We start from the raw sequence: 27,903 nt of genomic DNA, 5'->3' as shown, positions 1-27,903 counted from the left end.
TACTTTGAAAATCCGTTTTCTTTCAGTTATAACTGAGGGCAACTGATTAAGTGTAAAAGGGTCCCAAGGGGCACCTGTAGCTACCTATGATAGGCAGGGAAAGTAAGGGAGAAGTGACAGCTGGGACAGCCATCATACTTGTGGTGCGGTTTGGCAGGTATTTGTCGGTTCATCGGAGGTGAAGTCTGGGGTGCCAGGAGGTCTGTGCCTATAGGCTCCTGTGATGTAAATCCGGGCCTGTTTGCATATGAATTGAATGCAAAGTGTGCTTATTATAGGTGCTGCACATGTGAGCTATTGGTCATTTCAGATGCAGCCTTTGTGGTATGTGCTGGCCCTCTCCTCGCAGGCCTCGCTTCAGAATGATTGCGGGGAGGATCTGTAAATTAAAAATCTGTGAGTTTGTGTTGCAGGTTTTTTTTTCAATGTATATTTTTGTAAAAAGCCACTGGATTTTTTTTACTATACTTTTACTATGCATAATTTATGTAAATTGGCATAAAGTACTTTACTTAATGTTTGCTTTTATTGCAGCCGGTGAAGGAACCTTTGGTGTGTTTTACTGAATATGAAGTTTCCTATATAACACCTAATGTAACGTTACCACCGATATACATTGGGAACGCTACAAATGTCACGTTTACTCTTCAGAGGAGCGATGTTACCGTCACTGTTCTGACACTAAACTCTCTTGGGCATTCAAGGATGAACCGGAATTTAACGCTGTCACAGAAAGTAAGCTCAGGTAAAGCACAAACAGCTTGGCTAGTAGATTAGAAATATGGTACTATGCACTGTATATATGGAGGTTCCCACCTATTCATGACTCATCACTAGTTCACCTCTCTGACATCCCAGTCTGCTTCCCATAGCTTTCTGGTGGTGGACCAACATAGGGGGCACAAATAGCTTTTATCTGGCTAATGTAATACTTATGTAAAAAAAAAAAACATTGTAACATCCAAAAATAAAAAATTGTCTAAAAATAGTCAGTGCCGCAAATATATACTGATTACTGTCTTGACTACTGTTTAGTTGATACTCATGCAAAGAGGGGCATAACTAGAAATCATTGGGCCGCCTTTGGATGGGGCCCACTTCTGTCAACTAACCAAGCTCCCCCCTTTCTTCACAAGTAAACGAAGAACCAATGTTATTCAATTGGCTAGTGCACACTTACATTTGTTTACCCCATGCAGATAAAAACAGACAGCAGTGAAGCACTGCATGCATTTTCTCTATCAATTATATTAGCCTCTGTGAAAAAACCTGCATGTTTTCACACATACAGACACACATTGGCCTCGATTAACTAAAGGGTGCTAAGTGTTAGCACGCCAGTGAAGAGGCACTTAGGACGCGAATACGGCCGCTTCACATGCTAATATGCGCGCAATCGTTCATGCTGAAAGTTTAGCACCGCGTGGTGCGCCGATAGCTCACCGGTGCGTGGGAAACATCGCATGTGGTGCGCCCAAAACGTCGCATATGGTGCCCCCCCCCCCGAAACGTCGCACTGGTGCAGTGGTTCTGGGGGCACCATATGCAACGTTTTGGGCGCACCACATGCGATGTTTCTCGTGCACAGGTGCGACGTTATGGGTGCACTGCGCGGCGCTTAACTTTGCAAGCGAACAGTAATAGCTACTTAGCACCCTAGTTTGCACATCCAAAGTCTTAAGACGTGATAACTGAGTTAGCACCAGTTAGTGAATCCAGGCCCTGGTGTGCAGAAAACCAACAGACAAGTGTGGCCCAGCCTCAGCTTCATATTATACTCACTCTGTCTATCTTTGATAGAGTAGAACTGGCTCTGCAGCCTTCTTCAGCATCACTACAGTACAGAGCACATGGGGAGGGCTAGAGAGGTTGGGGGCTGGGTACTGTACAGAAGAGCCTGCTGCACACTGAATAGGCACTGTCTACAAAACTTTGTATGATTCGTTATCAGTGGCTGAGCAGATGCAGTCATTAGAACAAGTGTGCAGAGAATAGAAAGCTTTTTCTCTCTGTGCCCAGACTCCTCAAGCATCACTACAGGACACTGCACTTAGGGAGGGGTAGAGAAGCTGGGGGTAGAACAGCACTGTACACAAGACCCTGCTGAACAATGAATAGGGACTGTCTACAAATCTTTGTCTTCAAAACTTTGTATAATTCCTTATCAGTGGCTGAGCAAATGCAGCATTTAGAACAATTGTGCAGAGAGCAGACAGTTTTTTCTCTCCTTACCCTTAGTTGTCAGTCTCTCAGGACGTGGCCACGTGTGGCTTCTGGGCCCCCTGTGGTTGCATCCCTTGCAGGGTCTATTGTTAAGCCCCTGCATGCAACCAAATGGGGTCAGTGGTGGGGATGTATTTATTTCATCCTCTTGAATCTATTTTTAACAAAATCCCTCTATTTTTTATTGTTGCTGAGTTTTTTTTTTAAAATTCATCCTTTTACAGTCCAGTAGTTATTGTGTGTTCTCCACATCAGTGCAGGCAGTGGAGTCTCTCGAAGTTTATCGGCTGAACAACAGTGCGGTTGCAACGTGGAAACTACAGCTACTTCCGCCACAGTATCATCTTCTGGAGCTGGTCCTGGAATGGAGGAACCTTCGAGATGGATCCCATGTGTCCTGGGTATATGTTTCCCCCAGTGATGGCAGACACTATATAAAAGGTGTGTCCGATGAAACAGATGGTGAAAAGAAGGCTGTGGTGGGGAGCCATGTGTAACGATCGGTGTCAGCACGCAGAGAGAATCTGATTATTGGTGATCTGCAGTATCACCAAGAATGCAGATATATACCTGATTATGGATGATCTGCAGAATCACCAATAATACAGATATAGTACTAACCTCTGGACATCTGTATGTAATCGTGAGTGTTTGGTGTAACAGTATGACTTTGAGTAACGCACCTGCTGAGCAGGTGATCTTAGGCAGTATGGGCAACATAGCTCTTAGAGAGTACAGAAACCTGAGACTCTCCAAGGGGTGGAGTCAGGCTGAAGGTGGGAAAGACCCGAGAGTGAGTGACACTTGAAGGTGGATGTCACTGACAGATCTGGAGACTATCTCTTAAGGGAAGAGATAGCTCTCGAGGTCGGGCAAGCCAGGTCGGCAACACACGGACAGACAAAGTACAAAGACAGAAAGCTGATTCGGTATCCAAGACAGGCAGGGTTTGGCAACGGAATATCAGATATGCGTGGTACCGAATCAAAGATCAGAGGAATAGTCAGGAAAGCAATAGGTCATAACAAATATCAAACAATGCCTAGTCTTGGGTATAAGGTCCGTGGTCTCTACACCCTGGAACTAGTCTGATGTATAACAGAATGATAACACAAGTTCCCTGGTCTTGGGTGTGAGGTCCGTGGTCTCTACACCCTGGAACTAGTCTGAAGTGTAACAGAATGATAACACAAGTTCCCTAGTCTTGGGTGTGAGGTCCGTGGTCTCTACACCCTGGAACTAGTCTGAAGTATAACAGAATGATAACACAAGTTCCCTAGTCTTGGGTGTGAGGTCCGTGGTCTCTATACCCTGGAACTAGTCTGAAGTATACCAGAATGATAACAATAGAAGAAATCTGGCTCAGTGTGAATTCCCAGGTCCTCCTGGTTCAAACACACTGTTGGATCTGACTAAGGTCTGAGTGCTTCCACGTAGTGTTCGCAACGGCAGACAACTTCTCTGGCGCCACCCCTAAGTGATGAACCAATGGTTACCAGCTCTGAGGTCAGCTGACCAGCCTTGTCAGCTGATCCCTCCTTGGCCAACATAAAAGTTCTGCCTCTCAGCGTGCGCGCGCGTATTCCTGAACCTATGTGCACTAACAGACTCAGCCGCACCAGATGCACGCTGCTGTGTGCAACACGCCGCGCTGGACGCGGAACCAGCCGCCTTGCTGTCCATACATGCGGCGGCTTTTCCACGTTCTTTCAGATTATCAGACGCACGCTTCCGCGTGCAAACTGCCACGCCAGACGCGGAATCAGCCGCCTTGCTATCAGCACACGCGGTGGCTTTTCCGCGTTCTCTCACACCATGTTTGTATTTGTGCTGCTTGTGTGTAGGAGAATTCATAGATAAACATGTCATTAGTTTGATCAGGCAATAGATTTGTAATCTTTGGATTTCCTGGTCACAATCACATGTCACCTCTGTTTCTTGCACAGGCTAAAGCAGGAAGCGATTTTTAGAGGTTTAACAAGTTACCTTAAACTGCAGTATAGTAAAACAACCACAAGATGTCACTGTGTGTAAAACGTGATGTTGGTTTTTATGGGATTATCATTTCCTGTATTCACTCTATAGTCTCTCTGCAGTAAGATGCATTTGCTAATGGTAGTGTATGATCCAGTGGCATAGCTAGAGATCATGGGGCCCTATAGCAAAACTTTCATAGGCCCCTCAGGTCAATGCCACCTACCCCTACTCTATGGGTATGATTTAACTGGGCAATTTGCATTCTCACGCAATCAACACTGCACATACTGTAGTTCATGGGCACTTTGAAAAAGTCAGAGGGCAGAGAGACACAAGAAGGTTAATGGTGAATACATTTAGTACCACTTAGGCCCCCTCTGCTCCAGGGCCCCATAGCAACTGCTATGGCTGCTATGGCTATTGCTACGCCCCTGGTATGATCTATATCTGCATGTTTTCCTTCTGTAAAGAGTTCTAACTTGTTATACTGGGTGCCTATCTGTGTGTACAGAACACTCTCCTCCAACTGGAGAGACAAAGAACAAAAACACACGGACACCGGGAGCCCGATCTGGCGTAATAACATCTCAATTGTGCTTGAAAGAGATAAATCCTGTGTGTTTATACTCACAAAGGTGGGTTGCTCCAAGAGGCAACCACTTGTATGCGCAGGTGGGGTAAAAACGTCCTCACTCGACCTTTACTTTGGTGTTCTCGGTCGCTGCTCCTAAAAGTTGCTTTCGGCTCACAAGATATGTGAGAACGAAAACCCTACAGCAGTAGGGTGTAAGTAGAAAATTTGGATGGTAGGAAGCACCCAATTAAGAAATATATATTGTTTAGAGGGTGAGTAGATTTTGTTTTTGGCTTAAAAAATTATCAAATTAATTTGAATTACGGTAATACATTAAAATTTTATTTATTAGATTCAATAAGTACAGTGACAACGCGTTTCTCGGCATAAGCCGCTTCCTCAGGTCAAATACGTGCCTTAAAACAAAACAAGGGATGGCGCTCAAAATCCAATAGTCATAAAATTATAATTTAAAATAACATGCAAAACATCAGTAAGATTTTGAAAATTTCAAAATTATCCAGGCTATCATCCCACTATCTATATATTATACATCCTTTTAATTTGCATCAGAATGTGTTCATGTATTCAATGTTTATTCATAGAAACAGGTCCTCCACATAAGTAGGTCTGCATAAGGGAACTATGATTAGTAGAATGCTAGAATGTTATGACATATATGTAAAGGTTTCTATAAGGTGAACTAAGGAGGCCACCTTGCCTCACAATTTTTATTGTTTATGTATATCTCACCTACTAGTGTTGTGCAATCACACTCACATATCATGTGTAAAAAAAGGTGTTCTTTTCATTTTCTAAATGTTTCTTATGTTTTGCATGTTATGTTAATTTATAATTTTATGACCATTGGATTTTGAGCTCCATCCCTTGTTTTGTTTTAAAGCACGTATTTGACCTGAGGAAGCAGCTTACGCCGAGAAACGCGTTGTCTCTGTGCTTATTGAATCTAATAAATGAAATCTAATTTTAATGTATTCATTCAAATTAATGTGATCATTTTTTAAGCCAAAAACAAAATCTACTCACCCTCTAAACAATATATATTTTTTAATTGGGCGCCTCCAACTATCCAAATTTTCTACTCTCCTTCAACAGTGATCACCTGATCAAACTAATCTGGTTTCTCTATGGGTTTTGCTACACACCAGCAATTTTTCCTCTAATAGTCTTAAAAGAATAAATCACTTTTCTCTTCAATTTTGTAGACCAGTTTTTCTCTGTGGAGAAATACCAGTTCAGCCTCGCCCCAGTCTTCGTTGAAGGTATCGGAAGCCCAAAAATCTCCTATGAATTCTGTAAAAAAGGTAAATGCATTAATACTCAGGTATCAAATGTAAGTCTAACACAGCTTTCCTGGATACTTTATGTAAACTTGAAGATCTAAACTTTTTCAGCACTGTATAAAAACTAAAACATCAGAAAACTCTTTTGGCTTGTGTTTACTTTTCAGGAAATTGACAGTTTTTTACAAGCTGTTTGACAAGATCATTTGCATAGATAACAACTCTAGTTTTTAACACTTACTGTACTGGAAATCAGGAAGGGACTTCAGATAAAATTCTTAGTAGGGCTTACACTACTGTATATGTTTCTATGTTTATCTCATGTCACAAATCACTTCATGTATTCTTTAATTGCATAAAATATTTTTTAGGAAATATTTGTCATATTTTAGTCTGTGAAATGGTCATCTATACTTTGATCATCCAAGCTTCTTATTCTGAAACTGACGCACCAAGTAATACATTAAATTTAATGACTTAATGGCGAATTTCGAGGACTGAATAATCTTTGAAAATACAGTATAAAAGGACTGTTTTGTATGTTTGCTTTCTGTGTAGATTACTAATGTCTTTCTTTTTTCATTCTTTATAGATTTTGTTTCCGAAATGCAGAATAATACAGGTTTATATGTTATTTTACCTGCAATTACTGCCACATCGTTTCTGCTGGTGATAACGCTGGCAATATCACATCAGAGGTAATTCTAAATTTGTTGCATAAGGTATTATTAGTATGTATTTATAAAGTTCCAACATCTTTCAGAGCACTTTACAGTGTCCGAAATCATGTCTCTGTCTCTTAAAGTGGACCTGAACTCTTGCACAGGACAGAAGGAAAACATAGAGAAATGCACCCTTTATGTATTAGAGAGTTTTGACTGCCTAATTCCCCCTTATCTGTGACTAAGAACAAATTGTAATTTGAGCTCTCAGGTGTGTCAGCTGACTGTCGCGGCAGGCATCTCATTTGTAAACACAGGATGTTAACAATATTTCTGGGGAGCCTGACAGAGTTCTCTGTCTGCAAGAAATAGACTCTTACCCACATGATCAGCAGAATCAATTTCTTGTAAGTCAGAGCCAATATCTGCAAACCACAAGCTTTGTGCATGTTGCTTGTGTTTCACCATGGCATGCAGTATATACATTTTGCATAGGAAAACTACCAGTATCTCCCCCCAAAAAATAAGACAACCTCTGAAAATAAACCCTAGTACATCTTTTGGAGCAAAAATTAATATAAGACAGTGTCTTATTTTGGGGGAAACATGGTATGTACAATTTTAGGAGCATAATCGTGTATACAGAAAATGTAGTGCGGTTGGGATCTACCATGATGTCCTTTACGATCTACTCAGTGGCCACCCCTGATTTTCAGGATGTGGGACAAAGCCATTAGGAAAGCAAAGCGATCACTAGAGTCCCCGGTTCCAATCTGTGTCCAAGATACCGTACTGCCCATACGGTAAAGGCTAGGAAGGTCATGGTGCATTCTCAGTGGAAAACTCTCCATCACCAAAGCATGCAGCTTACCACCTGTCTACTAAAAGTGCTTGCTTAGAGTAGCTTACCTTGTTCTCTACCCTGATTTTGGTCTGAGCATTTTTAGAGACAAAACTTGGGCTGTGTTCCTACTTAAGCTGAGAATGGACATTTTTTATTCTCCGCTCATCATAAAAGTGACAGTGAACGTAGAGATGAGCCGAAATTTTCGAAATTTCGAACTGCTTTTATTACGAATGCGAAATTTAACATTACGACCCAAATTCGTAATTTCGTAATTAATTTTCAAATCGTAATTTACAATTTCGTAATCGAAATTTCACTTCCGTAATGACGAATTTCGTGTCTTCAACCGAAATTTTACTTTTTCAGGTTTGTAAGGGTTTCTATCCCTCTAGATGCCTAAAATGAATAGCACAGCCAGCCTCCTCCTCCTCCTCCTCCCTCTCTCTCTCTCTCCAGAGATCTGTAGTATTTCAAAACCATACTCACATTCATGACATGTCCAGGGATCAAACCCAGGCCAACCACATGGAAGACAGCTATGCTCACCACCATACCACCAAACACACACTAAATAGACTGCTAACCTAAATCTTACTTGTAGACAGTCATATGAGACACATGCTGGGTGCAGGGCTTTGTGATTGGACCATGCGATAGAGTGAGGTGCAAAAATGAAATCATGCCTAGCAGAGGATGGTTTCACAATGCTAAATGCTAGGCTGGCTGTGGTGCAATTGGTTAGTGCGTCTGGCTGGTAACAGCAAGGTTACAGGTTCGATTCCATCCAGGCATGTCTTTTCCTTTTGCGTTCAACAGTTGTCCAAACAGAGCCAACAGAGCCCCAGATAGCCATGTAGAGTTAGGTCACAGCTAGCCTGGCTGTGGTGCAATTGGTTAGTGTGTCTGGCTGGTAACAGCAAGGTTACAGGTTTGATTCCATCCAGGCATGTCTTTTCCTTTTGCGTTCAACAGTTGTCCAAACAGAGCCAACAGAGCCCCAGATAGCCATGTAGAGTTAGGTCACAGCTAGCCTGGCTGTGGTGCAATTGGTTAGTGTGTCTGGCTGGTAACAGCAAGGTTACAGGTTCGATTCCATCCAGGCATGTCTTTTCCTTTTGAGTTCAACAGTTGTCCAAACACCGAGCACAAAGTTTTGCATGCGTAAAGTTTTACGCACGCAAAATACCCCATGGGGTTCAATGGCGCAGCGCGCGCACGCAAAAGGAAAAGACATGCCTGGATGCAATCAAACCTGTAACCTTGCTGTTACCAGCCAGACACACTAACCAATTGCACCACAGCCAGGCTAGCTGTGACCTAACTCTACATGGCTATCTGGGGCTCTGTTGGCTCTGTTTGGACAACTGTTGAACGCAAAAGGAAAAGACATGCCTGGATGGAATCGAACCTGTAACCTTGCTGTTACCAGCCAGACACACTAACCAATTGCACCACAGCCAGGCTAGCTGTGACCTAACTCTACATGGCTATCTGGGGCTCTGTTGGCTCTGTTTGGACAACTGTTGAACGCAAAAGGAAAAGACATGCCTGGATGGAATTGAACCTGTAACCTTGCTGTTACCAGCCAGACACACTAACCAATTGCACCACAGCCAGCCTAGCATTTAGCACTGTGAAACCATCCTCTGCTAGGCATGATTTCATTTTTGCACCTCACTCTATCGCATGGTCCAATCACAAAGCCCTGCACCCAGCATGTGTCTCATATGACTGTCTACAAGTAAGATTTAGGTTAGCAGTCTATTTAGTGTGTGTTTGGTGGTATGGTGGTGAGCATAGCTGTCTTCCATGTGGTTGGCCTGGGTTTGATCCCTGGACATGTCATGAATGTGAGTATGGTTTTGAAATACTACAGATCTCTGGAGAGAGAGAGAGAGAGAGAGAGAGAGAGAGGAGGAGGAGGAGGAGGAGGAGGAGGAGGAGGAGGAGGAGGAGGAGGAGGAGGAGGAGGAGGTTGGTTATTCATTTTAGGCATCTAGAGGGATAGAAACCTTTGCAAACTTTAAAATACTAAATTTCGTAATCGTAATTACGAAAATTTGCGTAATTTGCGAAAATTACGAAATTTCGATTACTACTAAAATCGTAATTGTAGTAATTTCGCGAAATTTCGGAAATTCGTAATTAGGTCATTACGCTCATCTCTAAGTGAACGGCTCCTATTTTATAACATTTTATAAACAGGAGCCGTTCACACTTGTCACTATACAATGGATCCATGGGATTCTTTGTGGTTAGAAGGACCCACTTCTGTGCAGTCCGCAATGATCCCAGGCTGCCCCGGGCTCCAACCAGACCACAGCGGGCCATCGGCGCAGACACTACACTGTTCGCGCCCGCTGGCCACATGTGATCTGCCGCAAGGGGGAACCAAGCCTGAGAGTCTTCTCTTGTGTAAATAATTCTCTTTACTCCTCCTCATGAAAATCTGGGGAATTCTCAGTACCTGTTTACATATAAATAGGTCAGTGAATAGAGTTGTTTAGGTGAGTTTTGGGGGGTTTTGAGTACCAGAAATATCATGCTTTAGATTTGAAAAAATAAAAATAAATCTCCATTATGACTTTTTACTTTATCCAGTGGGAAAGGAAATAGAAGAAGAAAAAGATGGGGAAATTGTATATAAACTTTAAAATAGGTGTCTGCATTCACCTGCGCCTCTGTGGGCTACTAGTCCACAAAAACCACACTATAATTGCTTGCCCAATAAAGCAGATCAATTGATTCTCCAAGGTGATATTTTCACATCTTATCAATAAAATGTCTTTTAAGCCACCAGCAATCAAGAAAATACTCTGAATAATTTTGACAGTCCCTTTTCACCTACTTTTTGGTCCTTTTTTAGAAAAGTTGCGGAAAAGTTATTTTAAACAGTGGTTGAAAAATGATCTCCTAAGAGAAAGAATAAAGGCACAAGAGAGATAGTTCACAGGTTACGTTTGTGAATTAACCCCATATATACAGACTATTACATGTAGCCCAATACCAACCCTGGAAGCAAAGAGAAAAGCAAAGAAGAAGATCCAAAGCCTCACTCCCCAGATGAGAAATAGTCACCTAATTTAGTAGGAAGTCCTAAAAATCCTAAAATGTTGTAAAGCTGCATCAAAACCACATGACGCTGAAATGAACATGGTCAACAGGTTACAATGATTGTGAGTAATCTTGGCGCCTGTGACCTTGGCAAGGAGGGACGGGAGGTGCTGCATGACAACTACATTATGTCCAAATTAATTGGTGTATCTACAGTCAAGCCTGAAGTCCCTTAGTACCAGATCTAGTTGATCCAGATACATTTTGCCCTTTACTAAATGCAAAATAAAATGTTTGTCCAAGCAGTAGAAAAACAGGATCTGGGCGCCAAGAAGTTGCAAAGCAAAACACTGTACTTAAATTCATCCTTAAATACAGACCGGTAATTGGCAGTAGGAGCGGCCTGACAGCCGTTTTGCGAGATATACTCGCTTCCTCAGAGACCAAAACATTGGTGTTTTGGTCTCTGAGGAAGTGAGTGTATCTCGCAAAACGGCTGTCAGGCTGCTCCTACTGCCAATTAGCTGTCTGTTTTTAAGGATGAATTTAAGTACTGGATAGTGTACTGGTTAAGGGCACCACCTTTAACATGAGAGACCAGGGTTCGAATCCTGGCTAGGGTCTGTACCTATTCAGTAAGGAGTTCAAGGCAAGACTTCCTAACACTGCTGGGTGGCCTCTTGAGCGTGTCCCAGTGGCTGCAGCTCTTGAGCGCTTTGAGTCCAACAGGAGAAAAGCGCTATACAAATGTTCGGATTATTATTATTATTATTAAGTACAGTGTTTTTCTTTGAAACCTATTGGTGCCCGGATTCTGTTTTTCTACTGCTTGGACTGGTAACATGCCACTGTCTGGAGGCACAATAGGTCACTGGTGAAGATCCTCAATAGGCTGTCCAGTCAGCCTCTAGGGCCGACCTACTTACTGCTCCTTTATTGGCTTAAAATAAAATGTTTCATTTTAAAACACACACACACACACACACACACACACACACACACACACACACACATTATATATATATATATATATATATATATATATATATATATATATATATATATATATATATATATATATATATATATATATATATACAGTGGAGGAAATCATTATTTGACCCCTCACTGATTTTGTAAGTTTGTCCAATGACAAAGAAATGAAAAGTCTCAGAACAGTATCATTTCAATGGTAGGTTTATTTTAACAGTGGCAGATAGCACATCAAAAGGAAGATCGAAAAAATAACCTTAAATAAAAGATAGCAATTGATTTGCATTTCATTGAGTGAAATAAGTTTTTGAACCCCTACCAACCATTAAGAGTTCTGGCTCCCACAGAGTGGTTAGACACTTCTACTCAATTAGTCACCCTCATTAAGGACACCTGTCTTAACTAGTCCCCTGTATAAAAGACACCTGTCCACAGAATCAATCAATCAAGCAGACTCCAAACTCTCCAACATGGGAAAGACCAAAGAGCTGTCCAAGGATGTCAGAGACAAAATTGTAGACCTGCACAAGGCTGAAATGGGCTACAAAACAATTAGCAAGAAGCTGGGAGAGAAGGTGACAACTGTTGGTGCGATTGTTCGAAAATGGAAGGAGCACAAAATGACCATCAATCGACCTCGCTCTGGGGCTCCACGCAAGATCTCACCTCGTGGGGTGTCAATGGTTCTGAGAAAGGTGAAAAAGCATCCTAGAACTACATGGGAGGAGTTAGTGAATGACCTCAAATTAGCAGGGACCACAGTCACCAAGAAAACGATTGGAAACACATTACACCGCAATGGATTAAAATCCTGCAGGGCTTGAAAGGTCCCCCTGCTCAAGAAGGCACATGTGCAGGCCCGTCTGAAGTTTGCCAATGAACACGTGAATGATTCTGTGAGTGACTGGGAGAAGGTGCTGTGGTCTGATGAGACCAAAATAGAGCTCTTTGGCATTAACTCAACTCGCTGTGTTTGGAGGAAGAAAAATGCTGCCTATGACCCCCAAAACACCGTCCCCACCGTCAAGCATGGGGGTGGAAACATTTTGCTTTGGGGGTGTTTTTCTGCTAAGAGCACAGGACAACTTAATCGCATTAAAATGGACGGAGCCATGTATCGTGAAATCCTGAACGACAACCTCCTTCCCTCTGCCAGGAAACTGAAAATGGGTCGTGGATGGGTGTTCCAGCACGACAATGACCCAAAACATACAGCAAAGGCAACAAAGGAGTGGCTCAAGAAGAAGCACATTAAGGTCATGGAGTGGACTAGTCAGTCTCCGGACCTTAATCCAATAGAAAACCTATGGAGGGAGCTCAAGCTCAGAGTTGCACAGAGACAACCTTGAAACCTTAGGGATTTAGAGATGATCTGCAAAGAGGAGTGGACCAACATTCCTGCTAAAATGTGTGCAAACTTGGTCATCAATTACAAGAAACGTTTGACCTCTGTGCTTGCAAACAAGGGTTTTTCCACTAAGTATTAATTCTTTTATTGTTAGAGGGTTCAAAAACTTATTTCACTCAATGAAATGCAAATCAGTTGCTATCTTTTATTTAAGGTTATTGTCACGGACGGTTGCGGGGCCGCAGGCGCGTCCTGGAACCGCCCGTGAAGAAAAAGCGATCGCACTCGATTCCCTGCATCGATTGCGCTTCAAATCGATACAATCTGGGTTGAGTGTGTAGGGGCAGCTGAAGTCCTTTTCTTAGCAGAGAGAGAGAGCACCATCCTAAAGGCTGGATGGCTCTTTTGACTTGCTAATGAAGCCAGAGGGGTAACACTCAGATGTTAATTAACAAACCAGGAGTCTTTTCAGAGCCAGCAGGGGGCAGACTTAGCGGAACCATTCAGCCAGGATAGGGAAACATAGAGTTATGATCTTTATGCATGTTTTAGAAGTACCATACATCGGAGAGCTGTGGAAGTTATATCATTCTGCTGGTCCGGATCTTGTGAGTATTTTGATATTAAATTGGGGCCACTGGCAGAATCAGAACTCGGGGAATTCCACCGTTTTTTAGCCGGGCATGCAAACATGCCCAAGTTTGATATCATATTAATCGGTAGGTTCTGGGGATCGAGAATATGTAATTATTATTTGTGTGCCGGCCGCGCAGGTCTGCCTAGGGAACATGTCAGGATTATGAGGTTGCTAAAGCCCCTGCCCAGATGTGATTACCATAGTCCGGCCTGGGGGCCGACTCTGGAAGCCCGCCTCTGATCTCAGCTCCATTAAAAGTGAATGAGCTGCCTGGGAAGGGAGTCCTCCCATTCCATCCATATGAGAACATCCTGCTGCCAGCTCAGAGGACATAGGGCTGGTGGCCATTTTGCTGAACTTTGAATGAAGCCCTGAGACAAAGGACACATGTGCGGGCGGCCATCTTGATTGGCATCTTCTGTAACCTGGAACAAAGAATTCTGCTGAACTTTGATTGAAACCGTTTTGCTTGAACTTTCTGATTTTCCCACAAAGGACATATTTCCACAAACCATAAGTATTTTCTCCCTTTTTATTTCATACTGGCTATTACTGTCTTAATAATTGTGATTTTAATAATTGTCTGTATATATTAATTATTTATATTGCGTGAATAAACGACTTTCTCCAAGTCATTCACTGTCCGCTACCCTGCTTATCAGCACACACAGAACTGATCCCGGGCCTCTGAAGATACGTTACTGTTTGTTTGTTGTTGGCTAGACAGAATAACGTGTGTTTAACCGTTTTATTCGCAGGATTAGTCAGTCAGTTAGTGGGCTCCACGGTCCCATGATAACCGCGGTGGTGGCAGTTTACTCTGAACCAGTGGGTGAAGTTGTAATCACCCGTGTCTCACAGGCTCCCTTCTGAGTTGTCTGCGGCCAATTCTTAACGGTTCCTGCGCATTGACTGCGACCAGAGTTCGCACGATCTGTGCGCTGGCACCGTTTAGAGGGCTAAGTGCGGTCAGCCACTAGGGCAGTTGTGACAGTGTTAGGCAGCGGTTGGGACCTGTGTTGTGCTGAAAGTATCTACGATAGCGCTAGCGCTATCAAGAAACGAACTAATTCGTTGGTGTAGCTGGAAGGCAATATATTTTTTATATATACAGAGAGACTGTGTAGCCAGTACCCCTCCCCAAAAGTTTTATTTTATTTGGCATGGAAATGTCCGGGAACTACCAGAACATGTGCCTAGCAGACCTGGAAAATCTTTGCGAAGAGAGGGGCATTGGCATCCTCCGCAAGAACAAACGGGACCTGATAGCAGACTTGTCCAGATGGGATGCCCAGCAACTGCGGGAGCCGGGAGTGTCCGCTGAAGTGGATACCAGCCCATCTGACAGTCTAGGGGAACCAGAGACTGAGACTCCTGACCGTACAGAGGTTGTGCATCCTGAGGGCCCTGCATCAACAGTTACGCAGGAGAATGTCAGTGTGGACCCCAACCCCAGAGTTTCTGAAAGTACTCGCCTGGAACCGGCCAGTACTGGACTGTCCATGGGTGCTGACCCGGTAATGCAGAAGGCATTACAAAAGCTGATGGAGACTGACCTGGACAAGTACCTGCAGTACATGGCGGAGCAAAAGCGAGAGGCACGAGAGGAACGGGACCGCCAATCTGCAGAACGCCACGCAGAGAGGGATGCCGCTGAGCGAGAACGGGAGCGCCAATCTGCAGAGGCGCGGGAGAGACGACAGCATGAGCTCAACATGGCAAAGGTTCAACAGGCCAGCCGGAGTTCACCGCCCAGCCTCCCTGCTGAAGGAGCTGCACCACCCGTAAGTGCAAAATTTAAATTTGCTAATATTGAAAAAGACACAGACATTGACTTGTTTTTGCGGTCTTTTGAAAAAGCATGCCGTCAGTATCGTCTGTCCCAAGACCAGTGGGCCAGACATCTGACACCTTTGCTGCGCTACAAAGCGATTGATGCCTTCGCAGAATTGCCTGCGGAGAAGGATAATGATTATGCTGCTATAAAAGACGCTATCATTACTAAGTACCAGCTGACGCCAGAAGCCTATCGGAAAAAGTTCAGAGCCTGGCAGAAAAAGCCTTCTGATTCGTACCGAGATGTGGCCAGCAGCTTGCTCACCACACTCCGCCAGTGGACACTAGGCCTCACCAAAGGGTCTTATGATGTCCTGGAGGACTTGATAGTCCTGGAACAATTTCTGAACATTTGCCCTGCTGATGTACGCCAGTTTGTGCTAGAACGCAGGCCGGCTTCAGCAACTGTCGCTGCAGACCTTGCTGAGACTTTTGCAACTACCCGGGGGGCTGATACCCGCAGAACTGTCCCATCCAGCTGGAGAGGAGGTCAGCCCAATACCTCGGCAGACCCTCCTGCCCCTGTGAGCCGTCCGCCACAGAGGCCACCCAGCGCAGCTGCTGCACCCAGGCCTGCAGCGCCTGGAGAGGTCACCTGTCACTACTGCCGCCAGCCCGGACACATGAAATTCGACTGTCCGGAGCGGAGACAGACACCACCAGCACCTGGATCATCTGCATCACCTGCACCTCACCCACAGCAGAGGCAACCCGCCAGCGAACCACAGCCTGGATCATCAGATTTTGTCCTGTTTGCCCGCGGAAAAGAAATCCGCGACCGAACCGACCAGCAGCAACTTGTTAGAGTGAACGGCAAAGTTGTCACCGTATTCCGAGACACCGGAGCTGACATCACGTTAGTTCACTCACACCTTGTGCCAAAGGAGAGCATCAGCTCCAGCCGATCCCTTGCTCTTACTGGAGTAGAGGGCACCCTTTTTCACATAGCCCACGCGACAGTGAAGCTGGATTGGGGAGTGGGAGGAATCCACGAAAGGGTTGTTGGGGTTATGAAGGATCTCCCAGTCCCTGTGTTGCTGGGGACTGATTTGGGCAAGCTTGTGTCCTACTATGAACCTGCCACGACCGCCTTGTCGCTCACGGAAGGAGACGGACTCTCCACCCACCACCAGGTACTTTATACACTTGGGGGAGCACCAGGGGGAGGCGGGTTGAATGTGCCCAGTTCAAGGGTACCAGGTTCAATAGTGCCTGCTTCAAAGGCACCTGAGTTTGATGTACAGACTGTCTGTTGTGATGATGCTGTAACTGTACCTGAGTTTACTGTACAACCTGTCTGTAATGAAAAAATGTCTATACCTGTCAATGTCATTACTGCATGCAATGATGACTTGAGTAATGTCCGTCTGTGCCATTCTGACAGTGTACCTGTGCTAGCAGTACCGCGCAGCTGCACTGCTCAGAACCCGAGCTCAGAACAGGTGGAGGGGGTTCCGGCCTCCTCCCCCTCCTCTGACCGCAGGGATGAGACCTTTCAGCCGCTGGCCTCGTGTGACATGAGCCAGTTGGCTGAAACTGACAGCGCCGTATTCTCAGCCGCACTACAAAGTGACCCAAGCCTGAAGGTGCTCAGGCAGCAAGCCGCTGAGCCCCTCGCAGACGGGGCCGCTTTCAAGGTGTACTGGGAAGGTGGGAGACTGTACAGTGAGTCTGTACAGCCCCCTACCGGTAGATCACATGCGAATACCAAATGGCTTGTGGTCCCGAGTGCGTTCAGGGGACATGTGCTGAAATCCGCACATGGTCATCCTCTGACAGGGCACTCTGGTGTCCGCAAGACACTTTCAGGTATTCGGAGGCAGTTTTATTGGCCCAGGATGAACAGGGATGTAGCAAACCACTGCAAAGCATGTGCAGTCTGTCAGGAGCCGGGAAGGTCCAGGGATTCCCGCGGGGTTCCCTTAGGTCCACAGCCACTTAGCAGGGAACCCCTGCGTGGGCGGGCTGTTGACCTACCCAAACCACTGCCCGTTGTCAGCAGTCCCGGCAGACACCACATCCGACCGCAGTGGCGCCAACGCCCTGTCCAGAACGGTCCATGTCGGGCCAAACCTGAGGGTAGCAGACCGCGACCGGTCCAGGGGAACCGAGCCCCGGGCTCCAATAGGTTTTCCCGCCGTACCGGCAACTCGAGGCCCGTCAGCCAGGTTAGCGGCGCCGCCACACATCTTGCGGAGGTGTGGCTAAGCCGCAGACAAGGGGGAGGGCTGTCACGGACGGTTGCGGGGCCGCAGGCGCGTCCTGGAACCGCCCGTGAAGAAAAAGCGATCGCACTCGATTCCCTGCATCGATTGCGCTTCAAATCGATACAATCTGGGTTGAGTGTGTAGGGGCAGCTGAAGTCCTTTTCTTAGCAGAGAGAGAGAGCACCATCCTAAAGGCTGGATGGCTCTTTTGACTTGCTAATGAAGCCAGAGGGGTAACACTCAGATGTTAATTAACAAACCAGGAGTCTTTTCAGAGCCAGCAGGGGGCAGACTTAGCGGAACCATTCAGCCAGGATAGGGAAACATAGAGTTATGATCTTTATGCATGTTTTAGAAGTACCATACATCGGAGAGCTGTGGAAGTTATATCATTCTGCTGGTCCGGATCTTGTGAGTATTTTGATATTAAATTGGGGCCACTGGCAGAATCAGAACTCGGGGAATTCCACCGTTTTTTAGCCGGGCATGCAAACATGCCCAAGTTTGATATCATATTAATCGGTAGGTTCTGGGGATCGAGAATATGTAATTATTATTTGTGTGCCGGCCGCGCAGGTCTGCCTAGGGAACATGTCAGGATTATGAGGTTGCTAAAGCCCCTGCCCAGATGTGATTACCATAGTCCGGCCTGGGGGCCGACTCTGGAAGCCCGCCTCTGATCTCAGCTCCATTAAAAGTGAATGAGCTGCCTGGGAAGGGAGTCCTCCCATTCCATCCATATGAGAACATCCTGCTGCCAGCTCAGAGGACATAGGGCTGGTGGCCATTTTGCTGAACTTTGAATGAAGCCCTGAGACAAAGGACACATGTGCGGGCGGCCATCTTGATTGGCATCTTCTGTAACCTGGAACAAAGAATTCTGCTGAACTTTGATTGAAACCGTTTTGCTTGAACTTTCTGATTTTCCCACAAAGGACATATTTCCACAAACCATAAGTATTTTCTCCCTTTTTATTTCATACTGGCTATTACTGTCTTAATAATTGTGATTTTAATAATTGTCTGTATATATTAATTATTTATATTGCGTGAATAAACGACTTTCTCCAAGTCATTCACTGTCCGCTACCCTGCTTATCAGCACACACAGAACTGATCCCGGGCCTCTGAAGATACGTTACTGTTTGTTTGTTGTTGGCTAGACAGAATAACGTGTGTTTAACCGTTTTATTCGCAGGATTAGTCAGTCAGTTAGTGGGCTCCACGGTCCCATGATAACCGCGGTGGTGGCAGTTTACTCTGAACCAGTGGGTGAAGTTGTAATCACCCGTGTCTCACAGGCTCCCTTCTGAGTTGTCTGCGGCCAATTCTTAACGGTTCCTGCGCATTGACTGCGACCAGAGTTCGCACGATCTGTGCGCTGGCACCGTTTAGAGGGCTAAGTGCGGTCAGCCACTAGGGCTCCTGTGACAGTTATTTTTTCGATTTTCCTTTTGATGTGATATCTGCCACTGGTAAAATAAACCTACCATTGAAATGATACTGTTCTGAGACTTTTCATTTCTTTGTCATTGGACAAACTTACAAAATCAGTGAGGGGTCAAATAATTATTTCCTCCACTGTATATATATATATATATATATATATATATATATATATATATATATATATATATATATATATATATGCACACACACTCATACACACACACGTATACACACACACATACACACACACACATACACACACATTGATAAATCAACAATGCTAATGCAGCATTTTTTATTGTTTACAGTAAGGATAATTAAGCATAATCGTCGCATTTTATACTCCGGTAGCTTCAGTTTGATTTTCATCCCCATATGTGCTAACAAAAAATGGTTTAAAAAAATGAATAATTACAAATATGCTAATTCCTAACCCTACATGAACATGATTGCCTTTCCTCAGGCTCATTAAGCTGAAACTTACACTGTATTGTATATTCCTGAATATTTATTTGTTGTGTGGAGGGCTAGCATGCATGTGTGGGAGCAGAGCTATGTTATATAATTATATTTTATTGTAGCTTTACTCTTGCTCTCTACAGAATTTAAATTCACAAACACTGGAAAAGAGAAAAAAAGGTCGTTATTCATAATCATTAATTCAGAAAGAATTATTGTCTAATAATTGTTACCAATTCATATTTTTAAGTAAAGGGAGAATTAAAGGTTTTTATACTTTTGCTATTTAACAAGAATAATTGGTGACATTTAGAATGAACAAGTTTAATAATTAATAACGGTCGTAAAAGAGAAAAGTGTATGAAAATGTCATTTCAGCCGTACAATTGTAGGTTTAAGAATGCATTTAGGATTAATAAAATTCATACAACACTCAGAGAGGAGTCTAAAAAATATCTTATTAGTTACAGGCCAAACTACTTCAGTTTCCCAGATGGTCCTTTGATCATTATTTGCAGTTATTAGGGTGAGGAAAAACAGCAGAGAGTTTTTTTGCAGAATAAAGTGTGACTGTAAGAAGAGGAAAGAAAGCGTTCCTTGTTGGAAGTGCTTTCTGAAGTAATTTGATAAACTACATCTATTACTATGACAGTTCTCCACCCTGCTGTATCCCGTGATATGTAATGTAAGATGATATGTAATTTTTTTTCTTTGATTTAGAATGAAAAGGATGTTCTGGAAGGATGTGCCAAACCCCAAATATTGCTCCTGGGCTCAGGGAGTAAACTTCCAAAAGGTAAGCTTGTTCGGGTTTTTCTTTGACTTTTGTCTTTCTTCTTTGATACTGAGATCAGAAACCAAAATGGCAGAGGGTCATTAAAAAGTATACTGAGAGGGATCTGTCAGCACCTAACAATGCTGTACTCTTGAAGGGACTGGTGTTGAAGGGTTGAAGGGACTGGTGTTTTTTTACACAGATGACATTACTTTGGGAAGAAAGCAAATACGATATCTGTATGGACAATAATGAGCAGGGAAACAAGTTTTATTGTATGTATGCCAGACTCTAACTCCACCTTAACAGACATTTTAAAGGCTATTAAACTGTCCTGTAAAATGCACACCATGGGCCTGATTCACAAAGCGGTGCTAACAGTTAGCACCCTGGTGAAAAGCCCTTTATCACGCCTAAACTCAGTTTAGGCATGATAAGTTTAGGTGTGATAAGTTTAGGTGTGATAAGTTTAGGCATGATAAGTTTAGGTGTGATAAGTTTAGGCATGATAAGTTTAAGCGCCAACTGCGTTAGCACCGCAGTGCACAGCTGATCAAAAGTTTTGCGCTAGCAAAGTCTGGTGCACTTCGTATAAAGTTTAATGGCGCTGCTTTGCATGTGGGACTTTGCAAGCGATCTAAACTTATCTAAACTTAGCATGCCTAAACTTATCACACCTAAACTTATCATGCCTAAACTTATCACACCTAAACTGGCTTTTCACCAGTGTGGTTCAATGGTTATCATGCCTAAAGTCTCTAACTGGGTTAGCACCGCTTTGTGAATCGAGCCCCATGTTTCACACTGCTGCAGTTAGCAGTAGAGAGTGACTGTACAGCTGTTATCTCCACACTGACTTCAGTGCAGAAACCGCCCAAGGCTCTGTATACTCATAGTGGTTGACTCTACAATCTTAAAATGAGCCGTGTTGCCTTGAACTGCACATGAGGGTATGGTGGGACAATTTCTACAGGATAAAATATTGCCCAGTTTACAGAGTGGTAAAACGTGCATTATTAGTGAATTATTAGGGTAGGCACACACTAGGCAGAATCGCATAAGCGTTTTACACTATGTGCTATGGAAAACGCATGTGCGATTCTGCCTAGTGTGTTCCTACCCTTAAACTATCCACATAAGCTCAGCTTTACTGGTATATAAAAAATAGAAGTTAACAAAACAAATCAGAACATGTTATTTTTTTGTGTAGAATTTTGGTTCTGGGGTGTTCCATTACGGAGACTGTCAATCTTGCACTCAATGACAGAAGAGGGTAGAAGGTCGGACACGCCCACTCCCATGAGACATGAGAGGACACAAGGGCGAGTCAGGTCATTTCAGTGCCTGCTCAACACTATGCAGCACTTGATTTGGGCACTGCCATAGGCCGTAATTTTAATCAGTGCTGTAGTGGCACAGCCCATTTTATGATAAAATGACTGCAATTCGAGTGCGGCCGGGCAATAGCCGGAACCCGAATTACACATTCAAAGGAAGAAATTAGGTAATCAGTAGGGAATATATTTATTATTCCCCAAGATTAACTAGCGCAGAGAGAGCTGATTTCCGACTGCTCACTGCGCAAAAATTAAACACAACCGGATAATATGTACTCCACGAGGGGGCACTGTGATGATTCAGCAAATCTATCTCCAAAAAAGGAGGGGGGGAAATGATAATCCAGGGGGATGTACATTACAAAAGATGGTATTTATATTTTTTTATTTATTTATTTTTAAATAATATAGAACAACAATTATAGGACCACTACAGTGAAAAAACAGCAACATACCAGCTAGACTCCCGACTCACTTGGACACTATTTTGGCAGTTACACTTAGCAACTGTGGTTCAGGAAGTGCTTTTGAAAACAAAGAAAACCCTGAGAATCCCCCATGAGGAGATGGATTAGTCCAAAACATGTCAGTTCTATCAGATTTTAAAGAAGTGTACCTGAGATGAGTTAAAAGAAGAAATGTATACATGCCTGGGGCTTCCTTCAGGCTGATCGGTCCCTCACCGTCTTCCCTCGCTGCCTGGATCCTCCGCTATAGGTCCCGGTAATTCCGTCAGTCGGACACCAGTGCAGGCGCAGTCTGACCATGCGCACTCCCCCGTCGCTTTATCTGCACAGAAGTAGTGCCCAGACGCAGAACTCTCCCAGTGATGGGAACGCGATGGGATCTACGCCCAACTGGCTGAATTATCGGGACCCATAGTGGAGAATCCAGGTAGGGTGGGTATACGACAAGGGACCGGTCAGCCAGATGGGGGCTGGAGGAAGCCCCAGGTATGTATACATTTCTTCTTGTAACACATCTTAGGTTTCCTTTAACTGCTTACTTTTGTTGTAAAGGTGCTTTAATTTATTATTTAGAGATGAAAAGATGCTAGCAGGAGATAATAAAAAATGTATGTAATTTTTTTTAAGCCTTCTGTTATTTACACAACCGCATTGCTCACATGGAGAGTTTCTATGTATTTTCAGAATCGCTTGCAGCAATCAGATTACAGTGTAGAACAGTAAACACCCACTTTCTGCCTCTAATCTTGTTATATCACAGCATGTAAAGAGCAGCTATCGCTTCACCACATTAGTAAGGTTGTCGAAAATAAAGTCATTATTTCTGCTTTGTTCAGTCAGATGCGCCAGAACATCTTTTTACCAAGCACCGTGATCACCTGGCCCACGGCTTTCCCTTAATCCTGGAACCAGAAGTCATCTTTGAAAATTTAAATATCATCAGAGCCTGGGAAAATGAAGAAGCGGATGAGGTCTCGGTAGTTGGGAAGCTGATAGATGACCATGACTCTGCCTGCGCCAGTAGCCACTTCAGCAGCACGTGCACCTATGGCGACCACCATGAGACAGCCTTGTATGGTGGAAGCTCGTGCCAAACCAGCGTCAAGTATGCCACAATTCTAGGTAACCCTCAGCAAAGCAAGACTGGTATCAATGGGAGGAGAATGAGCTCCAGCTCTTGCGATGGGCGGCTCTTGGGCAATAATTTGGTTAACAACCTGGATAACGAGGCGTTTTTGATCATGGCTGGACTACAGACAAAACAGCCAAGCAAAATGTCTTCTAATTCGACAACGTCCTCTGAAGGGTTTTCAGAGCCATCCGAGGGAAGTTTTGAAGGCGACAGCCCCGAGAAGAACCTCTACTATGCAGGGCTTGGCTCAGGCCAAAATGATGACCAGGTTAGTGGCTACTTCTCTGAAAATCCCTTAATCACCTACCACATCCAGGAGAGCGTCTCCTACGGAACGATAGACTTCAACCGTAAGGAATCTGCTGGGTTTATCAACAAAGACTATGGCCAGCAAGGCATGGCGAAGAAGTCCTACGTGCCTCAGTTTAAGACACAGTGTAGAAACACAGCAGACTTGGTCGACATTTGTACCTGACAGTTTTACTGTACCATGAGATTTTTATAACGCAACCTGGAAGAGACAGTTCTGGTTTCTACAGTAATGTCATGCTTGACGTTGGAACCAGCCATGTTGTGCTGCTTGGAACCTGAACCGTATTTAGGCACATTTGCATATGTAAAGGGATCATTGGCATGTGTAGAGCATTTGGCTCAGCAGGCATAAGCACACGGGAATGATTCCGCATAAATGTGAAGGAAAACTAGTTTCTAATTTTGCCTGTGGGAATTTTAAATGAGCAGGAACGGTAATTTTTTGCTCTCAGAAGATTGTCTGCAGAGGCCTCCGCCCAAAACTGCAGCTTCATTTCTGGGCAGAAAATAAAAAAGAAATCATATCATACTTATATTTTCCGTTCTCATAAGAAAAATGTGAAGTCCTTTGACAGTGTCTCCTGTAAACTGATACCATTGCTAAAGCTAGGCATCGCATACAGTACATGCATCTAGTCTGAACATGCAGCAGAGGACCAGTTTAATGCAAAAAAAAAAATGCAAAGTCTTCAGGGATCAGTGACAGATTCTATTTATAAGGTCCTCAGGGCTCTAATTGTTCTATATTTGTGGAAGAACTGAAAATACAGAATCTATAATTTTTCCACACCTTTTTCTTAACAAAGCACAGCTAACGGCCACAAAAAAGTGCTATTGCTATGAACCAATACGCTGTTTGCCTCATGTGTGAGTTATAAAGATGCAATAGTAGGGGAAGACCTTATACCCACTAACATGGCAAAAGGACATATTTTCAGCAGTTGCATTTAAAGCAGAACTAAAATAAAAATGAAAACAAAGTGTTTCACTTACCTGGGGCTTTAGCCAGCCCCTTGCAGCCTTCCTGTCCTGCGCCGGTCTGCCACGATCCTCCGTTCTCCCAGCTACTTTCGGAACACAAAGAAAGCTACGCGTTGCCCGGGCGCAGAGGATACTGAAAGTAGCTGGTGGAGGGAGAACGGAGGATCGTGGCGGACCGGCGCGGGACAGGAAGGCTGCAAGGGGCTGGCAGAAGTCCCAGGTAAGTGAAAAACTTTGTTTTTATTTCAGTTCTGCTTTAAAGTAGGATAAAACTCAAATTTAATGTATGGTTGGCAGGGATCGCCTGGTGCCGGATACATGTCCTTGCCAGTTGCTTGAGCAAAAAAAAAAGCACAAGCCTCCCTCCCCATGCAGCCTAAAATACTCACTGAGCCTCCAGCACTGTCTTCTAACTTTCCTGTAGCTCCTAGCGTCCTCTGTGTACGGCTCCTGGCGTGTCACCTGACCCGCGTCGGGTCAGGTGACATGCGAATCCGGTGACATGTTAGGAGCCATGTACCGATGCGGAAAGCCGCTAGGAGCTACAGGAAGGTTAGAAAATTGAGCTGGGGGCTCGGTGAGTATTTTATGGCTAAAAAGCCATCAAAAGACCTCACAAAGCACAGTCCCAGTAAGCCCCTCAGGCATGCCGGTTAGCTGAGACTTTGTTGCCTGAGTTCCAACTAACAGGGACTTTGCTGTATATGGTTTTGAAGCTACTGTAATGGTTAAATCTCAAACTTCTACTTCACTTTGGAGCTAATTGATAAGATTGCTATATCAAAATGATCAGCCAGATTGCATTTAGCAATACGGAGAGGTGTACACAATGCAGAAAATCCTCTGGATCCAGGAGGGATTATCTTTATTTTGTTTGCACAATAATTACTTAATTACAAGACAATCTTTTCATTTGTCCAGCAACCAGCAATGCTATCAGTTAGTTCCAGTAAAGTGTAAAGTCTTTTTATGTTTCCTATATATTTCTTATAAGGTTCATACCACCTTAAGTGTAATCTTTTGTTTTATAAATTGTGATTTGTGATCGAGACTGAGTTGGGCCAGGTTTATCAACCACTATTACCTGATTGATATCTGGAACATAACAGATTGCTAGCCAAATCTAGCTTTAATGGACTTGTGCATAGTATACTTTCCTAAAACAAGTAGATGAAAAAATTTGAATAACTGACATGGAGCACATACTGTTCTTGCTGCAGGCACGTTTATAGATGACACTCATTATATTGTGTATGTATATGGACAGCCTCTTTATCAGCCACACATATCATCAGAGTTATTCAATAATACAGTGCAAAGTGCAATGAGGATGTGCAACATGTAGAGTGATAACTCACAGCAATGCATCCGCCCTCCAGAAGTGCCGTTTTTGTTAGATATTGAAGAGTTACCACCACTGCAGCCAATGAGAGCTTTAAAGGACAACTGAAGTGAGAAGTATATGGACGCTGCCATATTTATTTCCTTTTAAACAATACCAGTTGCCCAGCAGCCCTGCTGGTCTATTTGGCTGCTGTAGAGTCACACCAGAAACAAGCATGCAGCTAATCTGTCAGATCTGACAATAATACCTGATCTGCTGCGTGTTTGTTCAGCATCTATGGCTAAAAGTATTAGAGGCAAATGATCAGCAGCATAGCCAGTCAACTGGTATTGCTTAAAAGTAAATATGGCAGCCTTTATATCCTTCTTGTTAAAGTGGTCCTTTAAGAAACCATTAGTGGGTTCACCTCCTAAAGCCCAACTTAAAGAGGAACTTCAGCCTAAACAAACATACTGTCATTAAGTTACATTAGTTATGTTAATTAAAATAGATAGGTAATATAATCTCTTACCCACCCTGTTTTAAAAGAACAGGCAAATGTTTGATTTCATGGGGGCAGCCATCTTTTTGGTTGAAAGGAGGTGACAGGGAGCATGAGACACAGTTCCAACTGTCCTGTGTGCTGATCACCCCTACCAGTTGCTAGGCAACATTAATAATAACATAGGAAATCCCATCATGCTTTGCACAGCATCAGGGAAAAAAAGCCTGGGCAGTTTTCTTTGATGGGTGGAGCTTAGCTAAAAGTGCAGCTAAAAATGATGCTTTGGTAAGAAAAACAAAGTTCTGATGCTGTGAAACTGTTAAAGAAACACCAAGCCTTTTCAGTGCTGCTGAGTAGATTTTTAGTCCGGAGGTTCACTTTAAGGAAAGGTTTTCATAATCTGAGAAAATTCCCATCACTTCCTCTAGATAATGTGTCCCAGAAGTTATGGAGGAAAACTTGATCAAGTTATAGATTTGTAAAGCTCGGATTTACTGTGACCACGTCCTGCATTAGCACATGATTGTGACCAGCAAATCAGAAACTTACATATCTATCACCTGACCAAACTGATCACATGCTTCTCCGGGAGTTCTGCCTCACACTAGTGACACTACCATTTAACAAAAAAGTACCTAAGCACAAGCTCTCATAAAGCCCCCAAAACTTAATTAAAAACAATGATATATATGCAAACATCTCAAAAGCCATAGTGCCTTATCAAGGCTATGTCTTTTCCCTCTGTCCTATTCCCAATGAAAATATCTAAAACTGGACATACACTACAGCAAACAATACAAGCAGGTTATGTGGCAGCTGGCCTTCATCTGCATCTCACTAAAGTATCCTATATAATAATCTGTGTAGCCTCACACAGACAGGAGGACGGGGCCAGGGAGCCAGGCGGCCGGGTGTGCGGCGGATGCGCGTGTGGTGGGTGCGCTCGTGGTTGCAGCGGGTGCACACGTGCGTGTCAGGAGCGCAGGCGCAGTACATGTGGCGGCGGCAAAAAACAGAGACCCTAGAGCCCGTTTTTAAACGGGCTTGGGTATGCTAGTATATTATATTAGGGTGCCAGCTTTGTGTTTTGGATGCAGCAGATCCTGGCTCCCCTGACTCCCTGTGGTAAAGCCTTAAAGTGGAAAAAATAAATTTCATCTATGGTCTATATACAATTAAACACAGTCTAAAACTGATATCTAAAAGCACATAATTGTTTTCCAAGTTACTGGAAGGGTTAATACTCAAACTTTCCACTTCACTTAGAAGCTAATTGATTAGCCATTTTTAGAATTTTCAGATTGATTTGAGCTGTACTAAGATGTAAACAATGCAGAAAAGTTTCTGCTGTGTCCAGAGGAGAAGCAGAGAACTTTACAGTACAGTAAAAACACCATTATCCAGCACCAACGGGGAATGCCTGATGCCGGATAAGTGTGTTTTCTGGTTACTTGAGAGTCAGTGTTAAAAATAGACCTAACTAAAAAACAGTAGTATACC

The 27,903-nt window shown here is 43.8% G+C and overlaps 1 protein-coding gene across 1 annotated transcript in view; it reads left to right on the top strand.

Moving 5' to 3' along the window:
* LEPR (leptin receptor) overlaps positions 1-24,122 on the top strand; it is a 153,872-nt gene extending 129,750 nt beyond the window's left edge. Inside the window, exons 15-20 of the mRNA XM_068239298.1 lie at positions 535-745; positions 2,479-2,664; positions 6,001-6,099; positions 6,671-6,776; positions 20,291-20,366; positions 22,986-24,122. Of these exons, the coding sequence (XP_068095399.1) occupies positions 535-745; positions 2,479-2,664; positions 6,001-6,099; positions 6,671-6,776; positions 20,291-20,366; positions 22,986-23,756 (1,449 nt within the window). The 3' untranslated portion in view covers positions 23,757-24,122. The remainder of the gene's footprint in view (positions 1-534; positions 746-2,478; positions 2,665-6,000; positions 6,100-6,670; positions 6,777-20,290; positions 20,367-22,985) is intronic.
* The last annotated feature ends 3,781 nt before the right edge of the window (positions 24,123-27,903 follow it).

Source organism: Hyperolius riggenbachi, chromosome 6 (genome assembly GCF_040937935.1).
Source record: "Hyperolius riggenbachi isolate aHypRig1 chromosome 6, aHypRig1.pri, whole genome shotgun sequence".
Lineage (NCBI taxonomy): Eukaryota > Metazoa > Chordata > Amphibia > Anura > Hyperoliidae > Hyperolius > Hyperolius riggenbachi.
The sequence above is the reverse complement of the archived record's forward strand: the minus strand, read 5'-3'. Positions and strand labels throughout refer to the sequence as shown.